We start from the raw sequence: 21,912 nt of genomic DNA, 5'->3' as shown, positions 1-21,912 counted from the left end.
ATACTCAGCAGCAATACACTCCATGCTACATCCCAGGGCTTCACCATTTATCCTCTGTAACACTGACCATTTCTCTCTCCTGCTCCTTGAAATTAATTTCTCTCACCTCAGCAGCATGGAAGCTCCTCTCCCATCCAGGAGATTCCCCTCACACAGGCCACCCAGCTGGCTGTTTTCCAGCCTGCTCTGCCCACGATGGGTGTGAGACAAAGCAGGTGCCACAAAACAGGCTGCTGCTCCCGTAGCAAGGCCGTGTGTGCCCCTGCTGCAGAGTGCAGGGGGTGTGCACTCCTGACTGTGCTCTCTGCTCATCCTCGAGGGGCAGCATGTTGAATATTGCCTAATCACCCCCACATTCTTCACAGAACTTTCTCACTCTCAGTTGTTTCAGGGCTTTTCTTCATCTCAAGGCTCATTCTTTGCTTGACATTCTCAGGCTCTGATCAGCTGCAAACACTGCTGGGAAATGCCAAGCTTTGGAAGCAATCTCCCTAATCTTGTTTCTCTTTTACCCTCTGGCACAGAAGGTCTAGATTTTAAGGTATTAAGAGCTAATAACTTAATTGGTTAATGTGGAGAGGCAGGAATGGTTGGACGAGGGTGTCAAAAGATTAAAGACAATCCCAGCAGTGATTAGCACTAGGAATCTGGGGAGGTCAACAGAGATGAGCCAGCAGTGAAGCCACCATCATCAAAAGGCATCCAGAAGCAAAGCATCTGGGTCAGACTTCATGCTCCTCTTTCCCATGGACTGCACAGAAGTGATTTGAGAAGATCTTCCCCACCTTAACAGAGGTTTTCGAATGTTTGACTGTGCTGACAAAACTCCTGCTGAGTGTGATCCCTTGTGAGTGCCCTGAGCCACAAGAACCAGCTGTCAGGGGCTGTGCCAGCCCCTCCCATCAGCTGCAGGAGACATGCAGTGGGAACCCCCTCACACGCTGATCCTGGTCTGCAGGAGCTGCCCTCGGAGCCCTGTCATCCTGCTGGGAGAGATGGCAACGCTCCTGCCACCTCCAGAGGGAGAGCTCCCCTGCCAGGGCAGCCACAGCACTGACAGTGTTCAGACGCAAGGGGAAGCAGCGGAGGGAGAGTAGGGAGGGATGGATGCCTGTGATCCAGAGGCTGCAGGCTCTGTGCTGGAAAGGGCATGACCAAACAGAAGGTGGGAAACAGCAATTGCATGTTTAATATTCAGTACACACTTTCTGTCTCGCTCGCTTTAAGTGCATCCGTCCTGTAACATTTGTAAAGAAGATAAGGCAGGAAGGAATTTCTTAAGATAATTACTGCCATCTTCTAGCAGAGTCTAGGAAGAGAGGAACAGCCTGGCCATCAGGATCTGCATGGTAATTTTCACAAAACCTGCCTTGTTTTAGGCATTGTTACATGCTTCCTGCAACGAGCCAATCAGCCCAACACCAGCTAATAATCATTAGCTACAAATCCAGTAGAGCAGAGATCCCAGGGTACACTTTTCCCCCTTACTGCTCCTCCAGTGATAACCCACTGGACTCCAATATGGACTTGTGAGTCACTCACTCATTCCCACTTTACAGACCCTGGAGGGAACAGAAGCATCGCTGAGATGAAGGTCTAAACCCCTCCGGCTGCCTGGGAAGCTGAGGCCTGAGCGCTGCAGAGGTCCGGGACACTGTGCCAATGGGAGAGCTCTCCCTGCCTGAGGAGCAGCCTCGGGCCCCTCTGGGACAGCTCTAAGGTGCAAGGGAAGGGCTGGCCAGGCTGCCCCCCTGCCAGGAGAACGCAGCAGGGGCCACCTCACAGCACAGCAGCAGTCCCGACCCCACATCCCCTCAGGGCACAATGACCCCCTCTGCCACAGCAGCCTTTTCAGAGAGATTCCTGCAGGGAAATACACCGCTGTCTGTGCGGTTCCAGGAAAGCCGGTGGGCAGCTGGGAGCCCCCCTGGGCTGCACTGCCAGCACAGCAGGATGTCCTGGACCAAGGCCTAGGGACACACAGAGACACTCCCTCTATACCTCACAAGTCACAACCCAGTATCCCAGGACACTCCAAGTACCCAGCCCAGTCCTCTGACCATAACCTTGGGCAAAGACCCCAGTGTTGATGATGCAGCATTCAGGCTTTGACCAATACTGTCCAACCCTCCCAACTTCAGCAAACACCAAACATGCCCACAGGACAGGCCAAAGAAAAATCCGGGCCTTAAAATACACATCTCTCAGACACCTACAGCAGCAGTGATCTAATGCACTCACTGTGAGGAAAGCTTCCTTCCAATTTCCAGCTCCTAATTTTACCTCTGGTTCACCGTTCTCTGTGGAGCTCAGCTGTCACTCCAGCTCCCAGTTCGTACATTGTGCACCAGCTCAATTTATTCTCATTATTTCTCCAAGAATATTTGCTTTTTTTAATCAGCTCTAGATATTTTCATCACTGTGGCAGCAATCTGTCTCTGAGACATTCTCAGAATGGAAACAGTCGACACCCTCCAAACCTCAGGACAAAGCCAAAAATATTTCCCTGCTCAACTGGTACTCATAATCATCCATGAGTTGTTTGGACCAGCATGTGTCTCTAGCACAGATTCCTGCAGAGCCAAGGCAGCAGGACCCCACGCCTGCATTGGCAGATGGCTTCTGGACTACAGGCTCCACAGCAGCACTCAAGGACAGCTGCAGACAGGCCAGTGTGCACAGGTAAAGATCTCCCAATCTCTTCAGACTGGCCAGTCCTTGTCAGAAGTAAACCCAAATTTTGTGATTTCCCTTGCTTTTACACTAAATGTGATTTAAGAAAAAAAATACTACCAGTGGTACCTCTGCAGTTCTGATCTGTGTGTGAATTTTGTCAGAGAAAGCTTGACCTGCAATGGTGACAGTGGTTTGTGGCAATTAGGAACTAGATGGTTTTGATGCTGATAGGAATCCATTTTCAGCTCTTCTGAATGTCTCCCTTATTTGTATCCTACTATTGAAGGGAACTCTGCAATTAGGGTTTTGAAATGTTAATATTAAAAAAAACCAGAGAAGCTTCTGTGATGGCCAGACCAGTCCTGGATGATCCTGATACACAGTTACCAGCCACTGGCACTGAACTGGCACCCAATGTGCCAATTTCACGCATGCTGTGAGTCCAGCTCCGAGAAACACAGTTACTTCAGGAATGACAAAGTGCTTGCAAAGCTCAGCAGAGCTCTCCAAAAGAAGAGATATGGTGTAACAGATCCCACTGGCAGAGCTTATTCACCACACCTAGGCGGATACCATGGATCGGCACCGTGGAGACAAGAGGAAAGGACAGTCACCTTTCCTGTCACCAAACAGACTGCCTGGTGAACACAAACCATGCTGGCTCACACAACTGCTAAAAGTTTGCTATAAATCCAGAAGCCCCTAATTCTGAAGATAACTGCACTTGTGTTAGAAGGAGTCAGAAAGGATCTAATTTGCATTATCACTCACTCTCTTGTCTGCCTGTGCCAAACATCCCAGCAGGAAACCTTCAGGGAAAGGTTTGATCTGGCTCTGCTGCCACACAAAAGGTGGTCTGAGGAGCCCACTGGTCACCTGGCCAGGCAGCAGCAGGGAAGGGGCAGAGGCAGCAGGTCAGTCCTGCTGCTGGCCCTGTGGCTGGGAGGTGCTCCTTGTTACTCTGGGGTGTGCAGGGACCTGAGCAGGGCATGCAGAAAGGCTGCAGCCTCTCAGCACTGAGGACCTCGGGGCAGCATCTCTGAATTAACGGTGCCTCTCTGTCCTCAAACTCCACAGACACTTTTCTGCCCTGGCTACAGTCTCAGCACCTGTTACCAACCACCTGACACTTCACAGGACAGTGGGAAGGACACTGCCAGCATCCTCCCTCTGCTGTTCCCATACCTGGGGTTTCACATATCACAGCCATCCCAGCAGTTATCTACATTCCCAAGGATCACAGCCTCTGCTTCTGGGACTAGGTCTGTCTTACTAGACTGTCCCTTGTCTGCAACACACCCATCAGTGGAAGAGCAGGCCCACAGTCACTATAAAATGCTGCCAGCACCAAAACCCCTTGTGCCTTGGGCTACCAGAGCAGTGCACAGTCCCAACAGCTGGCACTAAGTCCTCCTTAAACTACCTCTCTAAAGTTTTAGATGTCTTCCACTGATGGTTACAGACCAATGAAGAAATAGCAACAGCATTTCAACTTCCCCCTCCATAAAACTCCTCCACAGCCCCGAAGAAGAAAATAAAACAGCTCGTGAATGCAATCATTCAGCCAGAGGTCAGTAACGACTGCAGTCTAAGTTGTGAGTGAAATTAAAGCTTAAAAGATTAAGATGCATGCAAGCTGGCTGTATAGCAGAAGTGGGGTAAAAGATTACACAAGTCCTAGGCCCTTCATTAAACAATGCTCTGCCAGGCTATTAAACTCTGTTCAGTGTCCTTGTCACTGTGTGTAACACCTATTTCTCCCAGGTGCTTTTTCCCACTGCCATAACCCAGAGTGCAGAGCAGCAGATGATTCTGAGAGACACCTCACCCTGGCACAAGGGTTCTGAGACCTGCACAGAGGAGAACCCTCTGAATTCAGTTTATTTCCTGAGGTAAAAGAATCCCACTGGAGCAGAATGAGATCAGACAGTCAGGATGGTCCTTTTCCCCTCCAGTATTTTGAGGAATGATGCCTCATCACCCACTAGACCCCTTGACAGAACAAAAACTGGAAGAACATCTGCAGCACAGCCCAGCATTCCTGGTCGCCTGCTCCACCCAGAGCAGCCTGTCATTTTCATAGAGAAAGTTGAACTCAACTGAAAAACACAGCAGTTAAACACTAATTAACAAATCAAGCCATGCAGATTCTAAATTACAGTTTAATGTTGGACTTGCATGACTTGAAGCTCATGGTTACATTGCTCTCACTTAAGTACTTCTCAGCCTCCCCTCCTCTGCAAACCCACAAAAGCCTGAGGGTCAGTGCTGGGTGAGGACAGGACAGTGTGCAGGAGAGAGCAGCAGAGCTGCAAAAATGAGACTAATCTGGATGGGGGAATGTCCAGAACTGAACAAGCTCTGCTTGTGCTGGTTTGAATGGGAGCTGAATTAAGCAAGGGCTGCTTCCCAGAATCCCGTGTTCTGGCTGCCAAGGACGGTGAGAGGGCAGGGGAAGGAGGGGAGAATTTCTGAAGCACAAACATGGGCATGCAAGAAGACAGGGCAGAGTGACCGAGGTTGGAGGGGACCCCAGGCTAAGGTCGAGCTCTGCACATACAGCTGGTTTGCCAGCACAGAACAAGACTGATACAATCCATGCCAAGGCAGGGGCAGCCTCTGTGCTGGCACGTCCCCTCTGCTGTTCAGGACATGTCCCTGTGAATGCCACTGAACTCCTGTCGGAGGGGCTGCACCTGCTGCTGTTTCCCCTCCCAGCATTCCCTTCCCTCCTCGTTCCCCGAGCCAGGAGCAAGCATAGCACACACAGCAGCCACAAAACCAACGTTTGGGAAATGTCTCTCAGCAGCTGCTCAACTGAAAGGAGACATCCTGGTGTCCCAGGTCTACAGACTAGGGAGGAAACAGCTACAGCCACATCCAAACTGCACTACACCAGCAGGTGGGGAATGAGGACAACTTCTGATATATTTCCATATACTAAGACCATCTGACTCTTAAAAATTGCATCTACTACCTGGATGAAATAAAAGAAATCTTCTTTGAGGGGTGTGTGTAATCAGAATATTGCAACAGGCTGCAAGAAGGAAACGCTTCCATGGCTCACAGTCACACAGGCTGCACTCACCATCCAAGGGGCAAAATTTGGCTCTCTCTCTGAATTTGCCTTGGTCAGAAACTTCAGCAAACCTCAGAGCTGGAGTTGCTCTGCTCCAGAGGTGCAGTTTAAGGTATATTTAAAAGAGCTGATTTTCAGAGTGTGGATACCAGTTTAGAACATCCTGTCTTTCTGGGCAGTTTTCCTTTGGCAGGCTGCATTCATCATTGCTTTGTGAATCCCTCCAGTCCAGAACCTCCAGAGGAGACAAAACCAGTAGAAAATCTGCTTTCCCTGGCTGCAGAGTATGGTCCTGTACCTACAGAGAAGCCTCGCTGGTGTGGGTTACATTAGCCAGAAGTGAGATTAAGCACAGAGCAGAGGAGAGGGGAGAGGGGAAGGGACTGAGATCACTGTGGGAAAGCTGGATGCTCCAGAGACAGCTATGGGTGGATTCATGATACAGGGGAAGAATCTGGCTGGTGAAATCCTATTTTCTCTCAAGTCTCCAGAAATTGAGAGGGCATGACTAGAAGGAACACCATCACACTAGCAATAGCAACCACTAATGTTAGGAGATGAAGTAATTAAGTCACTTGCTTAATTCCAGGCAACGACAGCCGCAGGGATGACAGCAGAGCCCAGGACAGAGGCAGTGTCTGTGTGGCCCCTTCTCAAGGTGGAACACGTGCTGGGAGAGAGGAGAGGGATTCATGCAGCTACAGCAGATGGGTGCTCCCAAGAAGAGCTGGGCTATGTGGACACCGACATGGCCACTCAAACCAAGGCCAGCCCAGCAAGGAAACCCCCGTGCAGTGAGAAGCAGCAGGAGCAGCACCTCAAGCCAGGACCAAAGATTGTGCCACAGGATGCTATGCATCAGGGGAAAGAACGGGCTTGTGCCAGCTCTAATTGGCCCTAAAATGACAAGTTATTCTTTTTTATTTCATCTCTCTGTGCTTTGTTTCCCCATTTTTAAAACATCCCTTCATCTCAGAGGTTTGGGGAAAATTAATTAATTGCTCATCAACTGCTCAGATACAATAGCAATGAGATCGGCAGAAGTTCAAGAGGAAATTAATAATCTGCCTCTAGAACAGGGCTTGAATAGAGCTGGTAAATAAGGCAGAAGGGCACAGACCGAACAATGAAGAGAAAACAAAATCCTGAATAGCTGCTCATTAAGTGAGCAAAGTCCATTCTGTGCACTGAGGGAGGCCCAACCCTGTGAAAAACCCACAGGGGACCCTGTAATTAAAGGCTGGATAATAAAGCACACACCCCAGGGGGGCAAATTAAGGGTGCACAGAAACCCCAACGCTGCTATTTTCTAACTTTGGGGTGTTTGACTTTCAACCCTAACAACACTCTATTAATGCCTTTTTTAGGTGTTCAGTGCCATAGAGAAGTGTGGGCATCATCCTGCCTTTCTCCTGTTCCAGCAGTGGGATGTCTACTCTGACTTATTCTGAAAAGTGTGCACTTACAGCCACTAAAGGCTTAGAAGAATAAACATCTAGAGCTGGTGCTCAAGCAAATACATACCAGCTTTTGGGGGCTGTGGGTTTGTTTCTTTTTCTAAACAAGGTAACCAAACACACTATTTTCTTAAACCAAAGAACAATATATCCAACACAGCAAGTATAAACTACAACCTAATTTAAAAATAAAACATACCCCAGAGAGGGCTGGTCACTATTTTACAATTCAACCATTTACCAGTCACCAACACACAAAAATCAAACCAAAAAAAGGCTTTCTAAAAGATGCTGATGGAAATGCTGCAGAAGGCCCCTCCAGGTCTGAGCTCTGGCACTCCCAGCCCACCTGAGGGCTCCAGCTGCTGACGACAGCTCTGAGCCCACAGAACACACAGCAGGCACAGTGGGGCTGCTTCGACCAGTGACCAGACCCAGGCTCAGCTGGCATCTCCAAACTGAGATTCAGGTCCCTGGCAGAACACAAATCTGCCCACCAAACACATTTAGCACCTATGTTAGTGCCTCTGCAGAGACACTGCTGAGAATAAAACCAAATTCCTATTAATACTAACATAAAACAAAAAGATGAATCACACCAATAAAAGGGAATGACTTTTTGGTAATAGGTTGGGAGTGGGAAAAATTGTAAAGCATAAACCAAACCAGAGTTTTAGCTAGAACACTGTAATCATTGACATTAAGGTTTCTTATTTGCTCATTAAAATCACAACTCCAAATCAATCACTCCAGCTCGCCCACCCTCTGAGGGTTAAACTGCAGCAAACAGATGTTCAGTGACTTGAGGAAACCATACACATACACACATCACCAGCAGAGTCAAAGAAAACAAAGCTGGGACAAATCAGTCAAACCCTCAATTCTTGGCTTGACAGAGACACATGAACCACACTCAAGATGATCTGAAGCAGGCAGAGCCCACCTTGAACTCCTGAACGGTACCATGTCTGGAGGCTGAAGGCATTTCCCAGAGCACTTGAGCTGTGGTATATCCTTCAGACACATCTCCCACAGGTACAGGGCCTCTCCAGAAGACTGACATTCCCCCAAACTCCAGCAAACCTGTTCTACCAAAAGCTGTGATTTGCAGCCAGATTTTTTAGCAGGTTTGAGGCATGCAGTCTATACTGTGCAAAGTAAAAATCAGAAGCATTGGCTCCTCTGCCACTATGCTAAACAGTTAATCACCTTTATTTGCCTGAAAAAAGCAGCCTGAGTAAGAAGTCCTCCTGATGGCAGGAAAATACCTCTGGGGAACACAGCTTCATGTCCTGGGAAGGCTTTGGTCATTAAAAACTGACCTCAATCAACTGGGCTTTCATAGTAAGAGTTGCAGCAGAGCCACTGACACACTGAGCATCTGTAGCTTCCAGCTGCATTTTCCCATGCAAATCAGGACACTCAGGTACTGCTGTGGCCTTATTCTGAAGCCTCCTTGCAGTGAAAATGTTCATCTTCATCCTGTAAAAGTTCACTGCTAATGGAAAATAAATTGGACCACCAGCTCTCCCAGAAAGCCCAATCTCTCTGTGTGCTTTCTCATACTGACAAAGTTATACAGGTTCCTTGTCTTCAGAGCTAATTATCCCATTGCCCCGTGTTGGTAACATTACCCTGCTTCTCTTTACAAGCAAGTCTGCACAGTAACATGTGGAAGATTTATGAGATCATAAAAACAGTGGGCAAGTTGGCAAGTACAAAGGTGAATGCTGATTGAGATATTTAATTAGGCAGTCAATCATGTCTGCAATTCAGACAGCAGCTCAGATCTCAAAACTTAATTACTCTAATTTCAGATTAATAGCTTGTGTTGTCATAAGCAGTTTGACATGCTGAGCAGTCAGAAGGCAGTCAGACTCCAGGAACTGACAGCCTTACTGCTAAGGAGGAAAATAGTTGAAGCATCCGTGGAAGTATTCCCAACTGACTGGGCCAGACCCTGAGCAACCTGATCCAGCTTTGAAACCAGCCCTGCTTAGAGTCTGGGGAGTCACAGCGTGAGGGCTTCGGATCAGAGGCACCCAGAGGTCCCTTCCCACATCCCCCACTTGGCGACTCTGGGTGCAAATGCTGAGACAAACCCTGAGCAGTGTCCCCCACACGTGCCAGCCCAGCACAGTCTTGCACAAGAGCAGCATCGTTGGTGCTGCTCCAGGAGCGCCGTTGCTCCCTGAGGTGCCTCACAGGGCTCCTCACAGCGACTCACCCGTCTGAGGCTCTGACACGTCCTGGCTCTCCCGGCCCCAAGGGCCCAACGGAGCCACCACCAAGTGCTTTTCAGCAGCTACCAAGAGGAGGTGGTAAATAACCAACTTTTATTCCTTTGCCCACCCACATGTGGCAGCTTACAGCACCAGAGATGATGTTTGCTGTTCTGCTTTTCACTTCAGAAATGTGAGAGGAACAGCACAGGGCCCCATTAGAAAGAATAAAGCCAGAGAAATTTGTGGCAAGGTTGTGGCATGTGATTTCACAGTACAGCCAAGGCAGAGGGTGAAGCAAGAACTGTTAGGAATCATTAAATGCTCTTACCTGTCCTGCAAAAAGCCCACACACGCCAATAATACAGAGAATGTTAAATACAGCCGAGCCTACAATGGTTCCAACGCCTACGTCTCCTTTTGTGATAAAAACACCTGAAAAACAAGTTCAAGAGAAGCTGTGTAAATTGGAGAGAGCAGAACTTTTTCACTGAAAATTGCAGACCTCACAACCCCATTAATGAATCCAAACGCAGGTACTGGTTCTGCCACTTCTTCTCATATTTAATAAGGCAACCTGCAGAGACCTTCTCTCTGAGGGGACTTGGACAGATTATGTGATGGAAACCAAGTACCTCAGACATGGCTAAGTTACAAGCCTCCTGGTCTTGGAGTCCAACACTATGGCAATACCCACCATAAAACTCCATGGGAGCAGCAGACTGGACAGAAATTTGGAGGGAACTGTCCCCTGTAGGACAGTCTTTTACCAGCACACTGGTCTTCCCCATATTCCCATCCCGACAGGCTTCAGTGGGGATAAAGCTTCACTAGAAGCTGGAGCTGATTCAGAGCTGTCTGGCCATTATTAGCCACTTAGAAGCTGAGTGATGCCTCTCAGGATGAGTTATGGGGCTACGTTACAAGCTCCTCTTGTCAGTTTTGGTTAAAATTGGCCAGTGAGGTTACTGGTGAGGGAGATGAACTGACAGACACATGCATCATAGTGCTGCCCAAAAACCTTTCCTTAGGAAGCCAGCCTAAAAATAACACTCCATCTCCTGCTAGCTGTCAGTCTGTTTAAATTCACCACTGGCTTTTAAGGTTCCAGTAGTATTTATCTGGCCAGTGCAGTTTAGGTATGCTCTCCAACTTTACCCTTTTCTCAGAAACACAGAAGCACTCACCTGTCAAGTGACATGTATGTGGATTGCACCACAGCAGCATAATGATCTGACTATTAGGGCTTTTCTAAGTTGCCTGAAGGAATCTGGTTTTATTTTCACCCTGCTACTGCACTACCCCTAACTGGAATACAACCCCAACTTTATCCAACCCAAGTTTTTTGAGACAGCAGAGGATAAGGCTGCAGGTGCTGTCTGGCTCACAGACAGCCACGGTGAACTGCACACTGGCCCTGATTGGGCAGGGGCAGATCCAAACCCTGCCATGAGAAAATGGCACTCAGAGGTGCTTCACTTAGCAAGGACTCCTCACAGGTAGGCCTATGTGTGCCCATCAGGGAAGGGCCAGGAGTTACTGTCACAGGCACTTAGCAATCCCATTTCAACTCTGCAAAGCAGCCAAGGTAACACAGAGGTTTGGGGGAGCAGCAGCAGGTGAGTTACCTATGACAGATGTGAACAGCTCAGGAGCAGAGCTTCCTGCTGCCATGAAAGTGGCCCCAGCCACGTCCTCGCTCAGATGCAAGCGCTGCAGAGAAACAGAGGCAGTGATTACAACACTTGAGTGGCTGAAGGAACCCCCTGCACCTGTTCAACTGTCTGCTCAGAGTGCAAACTGCTGACACGTAGAAGTTTCATGTAAGGTTAAGTATAGGGAAAAAGTCATCACAGGCATTGGCTGCTTAAGTCAGCATCTCCTGGCAGAGAGGGCAGGTTGTGGCTGTGACACCCCTTACAGAGAACAGAAAGGACAGCACTCTGGACAGCAGGGCAGCTTCACCACTCATGGCCCTGTCTGCTCCACCATCCCAGCAATACACACCTCATCTCATCCACTTGGGCCCATAAAAGGCACGGCTGTGGCTCAGTCTCGGTTCACCCCCAGCCACCTTCCCTGGGATCACTTAGGCCTTGGACATTTACCCTCTCCTCACCCCCTTTCTCTTGGATCACCGTCACTTACCTCCTGTCCCTGTCCCTCTCCCTGTCCCTCAGCAGTACCCAGGGACTGTCTATAACAGGGGCTTCTGGAAGGGAAAGGATCTGCTCTTCTATGAAAACTTCATCAGCATATGCTGCTTCCAAAGATTTACTTGGTTAATTACGCCCTTTATGTTGTCTGCATTCCCACTGCTCCATCTGCCCCAGCTGCTGCTCAGCAGATGCCACGAGGCTGCTGAAGACCATGTGCCTCACTGGCACCTTCCCTGTTCAACACAGGGCCAAAACCAGCCCCCCCAACAGCCCCAGCTGAGGTGTGAGGCAGCAGCTGCTGGGGGCAGTGCAGGGAGGACCCACAGCCATGAGCGCCGGGATGAGCTGGGACAGCGGGAGGTGTCCCTGGCAGAGCTGGAGGCAGCAATCCCAGCTTGGCAGCACAGAGGAAACCCTCCTCTCCCCTCATCCCTCTGCAGGGCTTCTCTGCAACTTGATCATCACCTGTGTACGGAGACAAGACTGCAGAAATCCTCCCATCCGCCTTCCCTGGACTGAAGATCCCACAATGGATATTCCTGGCCCTAAGCAAAGGGATCTCTACCCACTGATCATACATCGGTAACAACACTTCACACTGAGTTATGGGGACAAGGTGAAAGGACAGGATGCGTCCTCACTACGAATGCTTTTTAGGCAGAAGACCATGGCATGGCTGCAGTGCTATGAAAGCTTGTGGAACCTCATTAAACACAGCTTTATGGAAAATGATCTTTAACAGGAACAAAACTGTGGTAGAAGAAGTTCATGGGACCAGAAGTAGGTTCCCCAAAGGCCAGGCTCTTCTGCAGGAGGCTGCATGGAACTATGGAGACTGCCATGCTACATGAACTGCTGCAGCTCATGGTGTCTTCTGAAAGCAAAGACCACCAGCATTTGCAAAGTGGCCCGAGACTTTTCCCTTGAGTGCTAACATCAAAGACAAACCATGGAAAGCTGGATGTTTGGAAGACAATCTATTCTGGACTGATAAACAGTTATTCTGGACCAGGAAACAGGACTGCATATTTGTTTTGGTATCATCTCATTACTGAACTGTTTAATTATGCATAAACTACATAAAAGGACTTGAATGCCCCCAAAGTTCACCTATGGGGTGAGAAAAAACTTTTGAGAGAGAATTAAACAGGAGCAACAGGAAGAGTGAAAGTCTGACCCATTTATATGACCCATTTTGATAATCTCTAGTGACACAGGCCCTTCCACCTGGACAGTAACTTCTCAACACAAGTCCTGCAGATCTGGTGCTTGGTTGCTAAGCTTTCTCTTTCACAGACAACTGAATTAAAATTGTTATTATCATCTTATTGGTAGTGCTGAGTAACAGAACAGTTCAGAACCAGTACAGCACATAGGAGTTGTTATCTACCATTGAGAAGACAACAAATAACCCAGAGGCAAAGATCTGTGCAAGTGAAAACTGCCTTCTAGGGCCTGGGAGCAAAAAAGACTCAAACAGCAGGGTGCTGAACTACAAATATCAGGTTAGTTTAGACATTACTTCCATCAGAGCTGTCAGCACAAATGACTTCTCATGCCACCTCTGACACCTCTGTCAGCGCCAGGCACAGCCCATGCCCTGACAAGTGACACTCTGCCAGGAACATGGGCAGGCTCTCCTCCAGACGACACAGACATCTCACTGCCAGACCAGACCATATTTTCTACATGCAAAGATGCCATTCCCTGGAACTGACACCAGAGCAGGCTCTCAGTCCCTTCAGGCACACGGCCCGTGTTTGCTCTGTAGCTGTCTGACCTGATTCAGGCTAAAATGTACTCCTTGTCTTCCCAAACTTCAGCATGCCAACCTTAGTAAAAGAGAGACAGAGTCCCTTGCAATTGCTGAAAGCATTCACAAGCTTCTTTACAGCTGACCCAGCTGTCCCTGCTGCTTTACAACCCACACAACACAAGGTGTGAGACAGCTCTTCGAGGACAAGGTACAAGATCTGTGATTTCTACTGGGGTAAATCACCAGAGGTTTTAGGCCTGGTGCTTCCACAGAGACATCTACCAAGACACACAAACCAGAGGCAACAGCAGCTCCCCCAGTGTGAGTGGCTGCAGCACTCAGAGAGCCCATCAGCCCCTGCACTCCAGGCCAGGGTTATCCCCTGGAAACCCAGGCTGCAGCCATTAGGGTTGCCCACTGAGCCTGGGGATCCCTGCTTGAGAGAAGGTGTTTGCCACCACACCTCACTGTGTCTTCACCTGGAGGAGAGGCAGGATGTGTGTGTAGGAACTGTTACTCAAGGGTGACAGGGAGCTCGAGAGCAGCCTCCCTGCCCCTCTCCTGCGAGGGAGAACACACACACACCGCATTGAGCACCCAGACAAGCACCATAAGCAATGCTGCAGGACAACAGCAAATACACCATCATCCCATGCTGAGGCTCTCCAGAACTGCTGCAAGAGCAGCAGAGGAGCTGAAGGAACATCTTTAATACTCACTTCACAAATCTTCTCCAGTGAAGGGACAAAGAAATCATCACAGACGATTGCCAATGCATAGAACATATACACGGCCTGCAACAGAAGAGAGAAAAGGCTGAATCTGGAGACTGAAGCAGAGCTGAACAGCAGTGCCCCAACTCATCCTAAGTTTGGTACATACTTTTCAAAAAAAATAAAATTCATGAAGCTGTCTGGGATTTAATCGGAAGATCATGAAGTATTTATTCAAAAGTTCTTACAAACTGTCAAAAGCTGCCAACATTTTATCATCACCATAAAAACTTCTTTTTTAAATTTTTCTGGATCTTGCTAAGTCACACTGAAACATTTTATGCCTTCCTTTTTTAGCTCATTGCATAGCACAAGGCTTTTTATCATCATTGTGTTCTGCGAAAATTTAAACCCTGGAAGAGTAATTTTTGAAATCTGGTGTTCTGAAACAGGGGAAAGGAGCTTCTCTTTGTGACTGAAATGGTAAATCCTGCTAAACTTCACACAGGAACAAACAAAACCCATGGGGAACACAAGACTCAAAAGGACATCAAGGCAATCAGCTCTTCAATTTCACACAAGAAGCATTTAATCTGTGTTTCTGTGTTACAAACAGACTGTGGTGGGGCCTGATCTCTGCCCTGAGAGGCAAATGGCACAGCAAGGCTCCCATCCACGCAGCAAGGCCTGTCCTCCCCCAGGAGGGTCACCTGGCCCACGCTGCCCAGAAGGGTCTCTGGCCCCACCCCAACACACACCCTGCCATTGAATAGGACAATTCGTGCTGGCATAGGGGAAAAGGTGAAAAGCATGACAGGTACTGGCAGAGCACACCCCACAGCCAGGCTGTGCCTCCAGCCCACTCTGTTAATGCCATGGACACACCTGAGGCTGCCCAGGCTGTTGCTGCACCCCCTCCCACAGACAGACCCATGGGAAGTAATGGAGCCAGGAACATGGAGAGGCAGAGGAGAGAGGCATCATCCCACAGGATGTGCACAAACCACACGTGTCCAAACAGAGGGGCTGCTTGGAAGCCCAAAGATGGCTCCACCCTTCTTGTAACACCTGCCACGTACCACCACAGGCTTACTTTGACAGGCAGTGTGGCTCCAGGGAGTAACTGCTGCTGAGAAAAGGGGACAGTATCTGTAGAAAAACAGTGTCTCAATCCTATGGAATCACAGTTATGAGCACATCACCAACAGATCCTCCAGCTTTGCTTGTTGTTGGAGTCCTGCAGCAGCTCAGGTGATGGGAGGAAACCAGAGTACTTTTTTTTCTGGGGGTAAAGCAGCAATAAAAGTTGCCTCCAGGTTTTTGTTCTTGTTTTAGTTTTCCAAAAACAGGTTTAAATCTCCCAACTCATCAAACCCCCAGATTGAACGTGCTGGAATTACAATTTGGCTGCAAAAAGCCACTAATTACTGTCAGTCTCAGCCATGAAAACTTCTCAAGCTCAAAAATAATTCAAGTGTATTTTTTTCAGGATTAGAGATTGGAATTTCCTCATAAATTATGTTGACACCATCTTGAGGAACAGGCACTGGATTGTCACTTAGAACAGTGTCTGTGCTTCTCTGTCACTCCTCATAAACATGAATAAATTTAACTTTGACTTTTTGAAACTCTTACACTGCAAAACAGTCCCGAGGACCACAAGTACAAGCAAAACTCCAGGTCTCCAACTCTGTGGGGTGCAGCAAAGAGCCTGATCTTGCAGGGGGAGCACCAGCTGCTGACAGAATACCAACTGTATGAACAGAGGTAAAGGAAGCAAATGGCTCACAGGCATCCTGCATCATAGGAAGAAGGATCAGAAATGGCTCTATAGAGTTATGTGGCCAAATCCCATTGAAGTACATTGATAGCAGGTGCCTAACTTCAGCCTGGATTTTTGATCTGCTAATAATATTAATCTGCACCAGGTCATGCCACTGTTTTCTTTCCCAAATACAAAGTAATGCTCTTCAAGAACACTAATCTGTCCACCATCATCCCTGCAAATTGAGCACGTCTCCTCTGCCTGTGACATAACCTACATGCCCAGAGCACAGGGCATTGGGGGGCTGCTCCAGCTTCCCACTCCTGTTCCGCAGTTGGGCCCTGCCAGAGGGAGGCCAGGAAACAGCCACTGAGGGCAGACAACACACACTCCAAACCCGAGCAGGGCGGCCCAACAGCTGCTTCCACTCAGGGCACACACAGTCTGTGTGTCCTCACTGCTCCCTCAGCAGACACAACACTCTGCTGATGGACACCAGAGGCACGACAGCCATCAGTTCTGCAGGTTAGGAAACTCCTTCTGTGGGTTTTTAAATGCACACTCAAACGATGCAAGGAGCAGGTTTGTGTTACTTCAGTGCACACGAGACTGGTGAACCATCTCCATGCCCTGGTACTCACGGGCAGGCACAAAAGTGGCATCTCAGGGCATTCTGGTTTTTAGAGGAAACAGCTGCAACCCTAAAGGGTGACAAGAGAATTTTTCCCCACCCATGCATTCACATCTGTAGGATCAGGAACCAGAGAAAAGGCAAAAGGGGAACTGAAATGAGAAAGGAACAGAAAGACAAATGCAAAGAAACTGCCCCCATGCTCTACCCTGGAGAGGCAGGGAATGGCAGTGCTGCAGTGCTGGGAGGGAGCTGAGCCAAACCCACTGCACTCCTCGAGGGTATCAGGGTGACTTCAGCAAACATCAGTACACCAGGCCGAGAGCACCAACCAGGCTCAACCCACGCTGACTTGTACATCTGAGCACTTACTTTAATGACCTCACTGTTGTCACAAACCTGGGTTTGGTCCTGAGTCTTGCCTAATTTTACTGAAATGGCTTGTGCACAATACAGTGTAAAGTGTTAGTCTAAGGAGTATCTGGCTAAATCCCCGCCTTGCTCACAGACTAAACCACTGGGAGCTAACCCCCCCATCAGTGACACACGAACAGTAACTGCTACTTTCTTGAAAGTTCTTTGGGTTTTTTTGGCGGGGCTTTTCTTGTTTGTTTGCTTTTTAAACAAACCAAACAAAGCAATGTTTAGAGTTTAGGCCAGCAGGAACACAACTAAAACACTTAATTTCATGTCAAGTCAGGCTTGCAAGGTGGAGCCCAGAGAGCAGTTGAGGCTGTTTGCTGTGAGCAGGAGGAGGGCAGGCAGCACCAGGGCAGGAGGCTGCGCTGTGTGTCCCATGGAGCAAACACCCACAGGATGGCTGCAATGCCTGGCAGCTTCCACCTACGGTACCCTGAGACTCCAGCAAGGGGTCTCAAGGCTCTTTCCTTCAGCACACACTGCCATGTCCCCACAGACACCGAGGGAGCAGCAGGCTCGGCACAGGTATGGAAAGGAGCAGGGCAGCACGGGGTGCAGCCTGTCCCACCTGACATCAAACAGCAGCAGGACAGGGGAGTGCTGTGGGCACAGCTGGAGCGTGGCTGTGCAATGGCACCAGAGGTAATGCCATGGGCACAACACACACTCAGTTGTGTTCGGCTCCAAGTGATGATCTGGGAGTCTTTAGCCAGACAACGCACTTAAAAGGACACTCTTCCTCCCCAGAAGGACATTAAAAAATTAGGAAAATGCAATGGCCCTGCATAAAAGGATTACAAATGCCAGATTAAGTACTACATTAGGATTGATTTTAAAATGATGATTTAACAAACAAGCATCAGAGAAGTAATTGCAATCTCTGCAACAGAGGAGATTGTGTATCTTACTGGAAACACCTGTTCCAATGCACAGAACAAAACTGTCATTTTTCATGTTAGTCCAGTATCCTTCACCTTCCCATGACAGTCTTCACACGTGAACTAAAACTTGCTTTACTGAGCTAAAAAAGAAGTTTTTCACCAGAGTTTAATGCTGTAGAAGCCAGCATTCCCCACAGCCCTGCCTTCTCCCCAGAGTGCTGGGAAAGGCCGAGGTGACCATTCCTGCTGCTGCCCCACAGCCCCTCTGCCCTGGGGCAGCAGGGCCCACCAGGGGCCACCTCAAACCGAGCACGGGGCTTTCCTCATCTCCGACCACATCACACACCAGCCAGAACTCCGGTGCTGGGGAGAGACCAAAAGAGCCCAAAGGCACAGGAGCCCGCAGTGCCAGGTTCCCTCGGGGCAGCAGTGAGCTGTCTGTGCCATGCCACAGCCCCCATGGCCGGGCACCAGGACATCACCACCCTGAGCACACAGCCTTGTGCTGCAGGCTGGAGATGGGGCTGGGTTTGCCTCCCTGCACAAACAGATAAAGGCAGGAAGCATTCAGGGTGACCTACATTTTCTGAGCGCCTGGCAGGAGGGAGGCAGGTGCCTGTTGCAGCACCCGTTCCCATGGCTACACAGAGAGTGCCACAGGAGCAGGAGGGACTGCTCAGCACTGGCACTGCTCCTCTACCCCACTCAGCATGGAGGGTCCAGCTCTGCCCACGGACAGGCTGACCCTGACCACGCACAGGCCCCCTGGCACTGGCCACACAACATACCCTGGGCACCACATTCCAGATTTGCCAGAGGAAGCCGAGAAAAGGGAGCAACACTGTACTGGCAAAAGGACAGGGTAACACACAGACCCAAACCCTCCATTCTGGGCTGTCAGGAAAAACCTTAGGCATTCCCCAGTGAAGCCATTTTGCTCCCCATCTCGAGCAGGTCATGGGTGCCATGAGCACAGCAGGGCTGAAGGTCCACAGGGGCACCAGGGCACATCAGCTGGAACAAAGGGAAACCCAGGAAAATCCTCAGGGAACAACTAGACAGCCTTCCAGCACCTAAAGGGACTGCAAGAGAGCTGGAGAGGGGTGTTAACAAGGACCTGGAGTGACATGACAAGGGGGAATGGCTTCTCACTGCCAGAAGGCAGGATTAGATGGGATATTAGAAAGAAACTGTTCTCTGTGAGGGTGGGCAGGCCCTGGCACAGGTTGCCCAGAGAAGCTGTGGCTGCCCCATCCCTGGGAGTGCCCAAGGCCAGGTTGGACAGGGCTTGGAGCACCCTGGGCTGGTGGGAGGCGTCCCTGCCCATGGCAGAGGGGTTGGAACTGAATAACATTTAAGGTTCCTTTGAACTCAAACCAGTCTGGGATTCTACAAACAACAATGTCAAGGTTGCAAAATGGAGCCCTCAAGTGCTGGGGAGCTCCTGGGCTGCAGATTGCACACTTGGTCCTTTAGCAGGGCAGAGCATCAGACTCTCAAAATCCAGATACCGGCCCCTCCAAACTGAACAAGCCAAACCAGTGACTTAGCAGGGAGTTCCTGCCCATGGCAGCATGCCCTCTTCTCAGTGGGGATATGGAAATAATGAATAGCAGAGAAGCAAGCAGTTGATGAGCTCTGAAGTATCCAGAAGAAATAAAACACCATGGCTCCAAACCTGTAAGATATCCTCGGTGGCCCACTTTTGCTTGAAGCCAAAGTATTTTCAGCTCAGCCCTAAAACTATTGCTGAACTGCCCACTTTTTCCTAGATTGTTTTTTTTAAGTGTTTAGCAATTTACTTTCATCTTTGTGAAGGATCAGATCACATTTAGTAACTCACACAGCCCCACCCTGAGATCTGCTATGGTCTTTGTGTTTTCACATACAACAGACACCCAAGGCCTCAGTGACAGTTTTGTCCCTGTTTCTCTGGTTTCTGCTAAACCAGCTTTGCCTTCATGTCTTTCAGAAATAAACATGAAAGCATGGGCAAAGGGGCAGAGAAGAATGAACAAGTTTTTACAGAAGTTAATAGAAACTGTTTAAGGGAAGGTCAATACACATGAGAAGCAAAATGATGACCTCTAATCATCACTGCATTGTTCTTCCTACCATCATAGAGTTCCTTTTACAGGCTGATTTTCCTCAAACCCACTAAGTAACCTCAGTGGAGACAATGAAACTGTGTCTGTATCCTTTTTTCTCCAAGAAGTGCATTATTGCACATGCTCTGGTTTCATCACATGTTTGGTAACTGCATTTCTGGGAGGTAAAAAATAGAATCAGGGGTTCATCACCCCAACACAAGACAATCCCTCTCAACACAGGCTAAAGGCTGGTTGCTAAATGCTGACAGTTGTCTCTTTTCTATTAGTACCATTTTTTGTTTGACAAGAGGTTGTCCCCACCTGCTACAGTGCCAGGAGGCTGATTCCAGCGGGGTCCTGCACCTCAGGGACACACACACGAGACAGAGCAGAGCAGATACATGTCCTTAAGTCACCCAACCTGCCGTGGAGAACCGGTGGAGCATTGACAGACCGAGGCAGCCGCCTCGCTGCCTGCCAGAGGGGGAGCAGCTGAGTGAGGGCGTTTCTGCTAGGACAGCACATCCTTACACACACTTCTCATTAAAAACAGATTTTTCTTTCTATTCTCAAGTGAAAGGTTCATCCAAAAATTCAGTTCTCCAGATTCCATTTTGATACATGTTAAAGGCACATTCAACTTACTCAGAACTGAATTCATATATGAATTCTTGAGAGTATTCTTGTGGGTGCTTAACAAGTCCAGCTCAGGTCCAGCACTCACTTTCCAAAACATCTCAAGGCTCAACGTTCCCATGGAAACTTGAGATTCTTGAGCTTTCCAGGCACAGTCAATAGCAACGTTATTCAAGAAATTCTTGCAGCCATTTAGCCAAAATAAAATCTTAACACAGAGGACTCACATTACAACATACAACCCAATTCATACTTCAAAAGAAATTATTAGTCACTGCACACAGCTAATGGTGACTGCTCATTTTGGCTGACTAAAAATTATTAAAAGCTTTTAAACGTTCACTAGAAGGGGTATTTTCTTGACTCTAAGCCCCGAGATGTACTGACTTGGCAGTTCTTCCTGAACACAGAAACATTAAAAAGGAAAAGAATTGTCTCCATCTACCTAAGAGGAGCCCTGGAGGGGCAGTGTCCCCTCTGTCAGAGCACTGCAGCTGCTGGCCACAAGTCCTCCAACACCAGTTAAGCCTCCAATGGACTGACAGACCATGGTTATTTAAAGAAGCTTCTCTTGAGTATCTTTAATTTTGGCCTTACCCTTGCACACTAATTACACTGACTTTGGAGCAGAGATCACAAAACTACAAGCCCAAAGTTGCACAGATTTCTGGTATTAGTAAGGTCTTTAAAATAGCATGATGCATGCAAGTCTTTTTGGCCCATTTCTGAACTTTGAGGCAAATCCCTTGCCCACCCAATATCCTCCAGAATTCCTAAGAGGATCCAGGACACCCTGCAGCTGATAAACGAGGAGGTGCAATAGTTTCTTTAATATATTCAGGAAGAAAAGCTCACTTTAGAAACTTGTGTACTAAAGGGAATTCTGGAGAACCAAACTCTTTTGTTTATTTTTATTTTGGATATATTAATATAGTTGATAATCTTTCAGACAGAAAACCATCTCTACTTTCTTTGTCCTACAGCTCTGCTGTAAGGGATGCCACAAGGATTTCAGGGGGTAAGACTTCACTTATTTTTGGAGGCAAAGACATGGCCTTGTCCCTCGGCTGGCCAACCCCAGAGCACCATCCTGCTCAGGGGTGCAGGGCAGGGGCCCAGGATTCCCCCGGCCTCAGCAAAGCTGCTCTGGCTGGTGGAACACGATTGGCAGAGCCCGTAACAAAGCTTTGCAATTCACATAAGCCCATGGGTATTTCCATGCCAGTATTGCTGTCTCATACTACAGTGCTCCAGGGTTGCTCCTTGCAGAAGTTTTGTATCTTTTAGCTCTCTGACATTTGGGTTTCACCTTATGGATGCCAAACTCTTCCATTTCCAGAGACAACTTGCTCTTTCCTATAGAGTGACACGTTAACAACGTATACAGAAGAATTGAAAACAGGAGAAAATTTTAAACTATCCTTTCA

The 21,912-nt window shown here is 48.6% G+C and overlaps 1 protein-coding gene across 2 annotated transcripts in view; it reads right to left on the bottom strand.

The window, feature by feature from the left end:
* The window catches only part of SLC24A3 (solute carrier family 24 member 3), a 105,988-nt gene that overhangs the window by 27,002 nt on the left and 57,074 nt on the right, over positions 1–21,912 (bottom strand). For both annotated transcript variants that reach the window (XM_071547587.1, XM_071547588.1), the window contains exons 4-6: positions 14,069–14,143; positions 11,063–11,147; positions 9,766–9,869 (exon numbers count right to left, since the gene is read on the bottom strand). In XM_071547587.1, coding sequence (XP_071403688.1) covers positions 9,766–9,869; positions 11,063–11,147; positions 14,069–14,143 — 264 coding nt within the window. The remainder of the gene's footprint in view (positions 1–9,765; positions 9,870–11,062; positions 11,148–14,068; positions 14,144–21,912) is intronic.

Source organism: Pithys albifrons, chromosome 2 (genome assembly GCF_047495875.1).
Source record: "Pithys albifrons albifrons isolate INPA30051 chromosome 2, PitAlb_v1, whole genome shotgun sequence".
In the NCBI taxonomy this organism is placed as follows: domain Eukaryota; kingdom Metazoa; phylum Chordata; class Aves; order Passeriformes; family Thamnophilidae; genus Pithys; species Pithys albifrons.
This window is presented reverse-complemented; position numbering and strand designations above follow the sequence as displayed.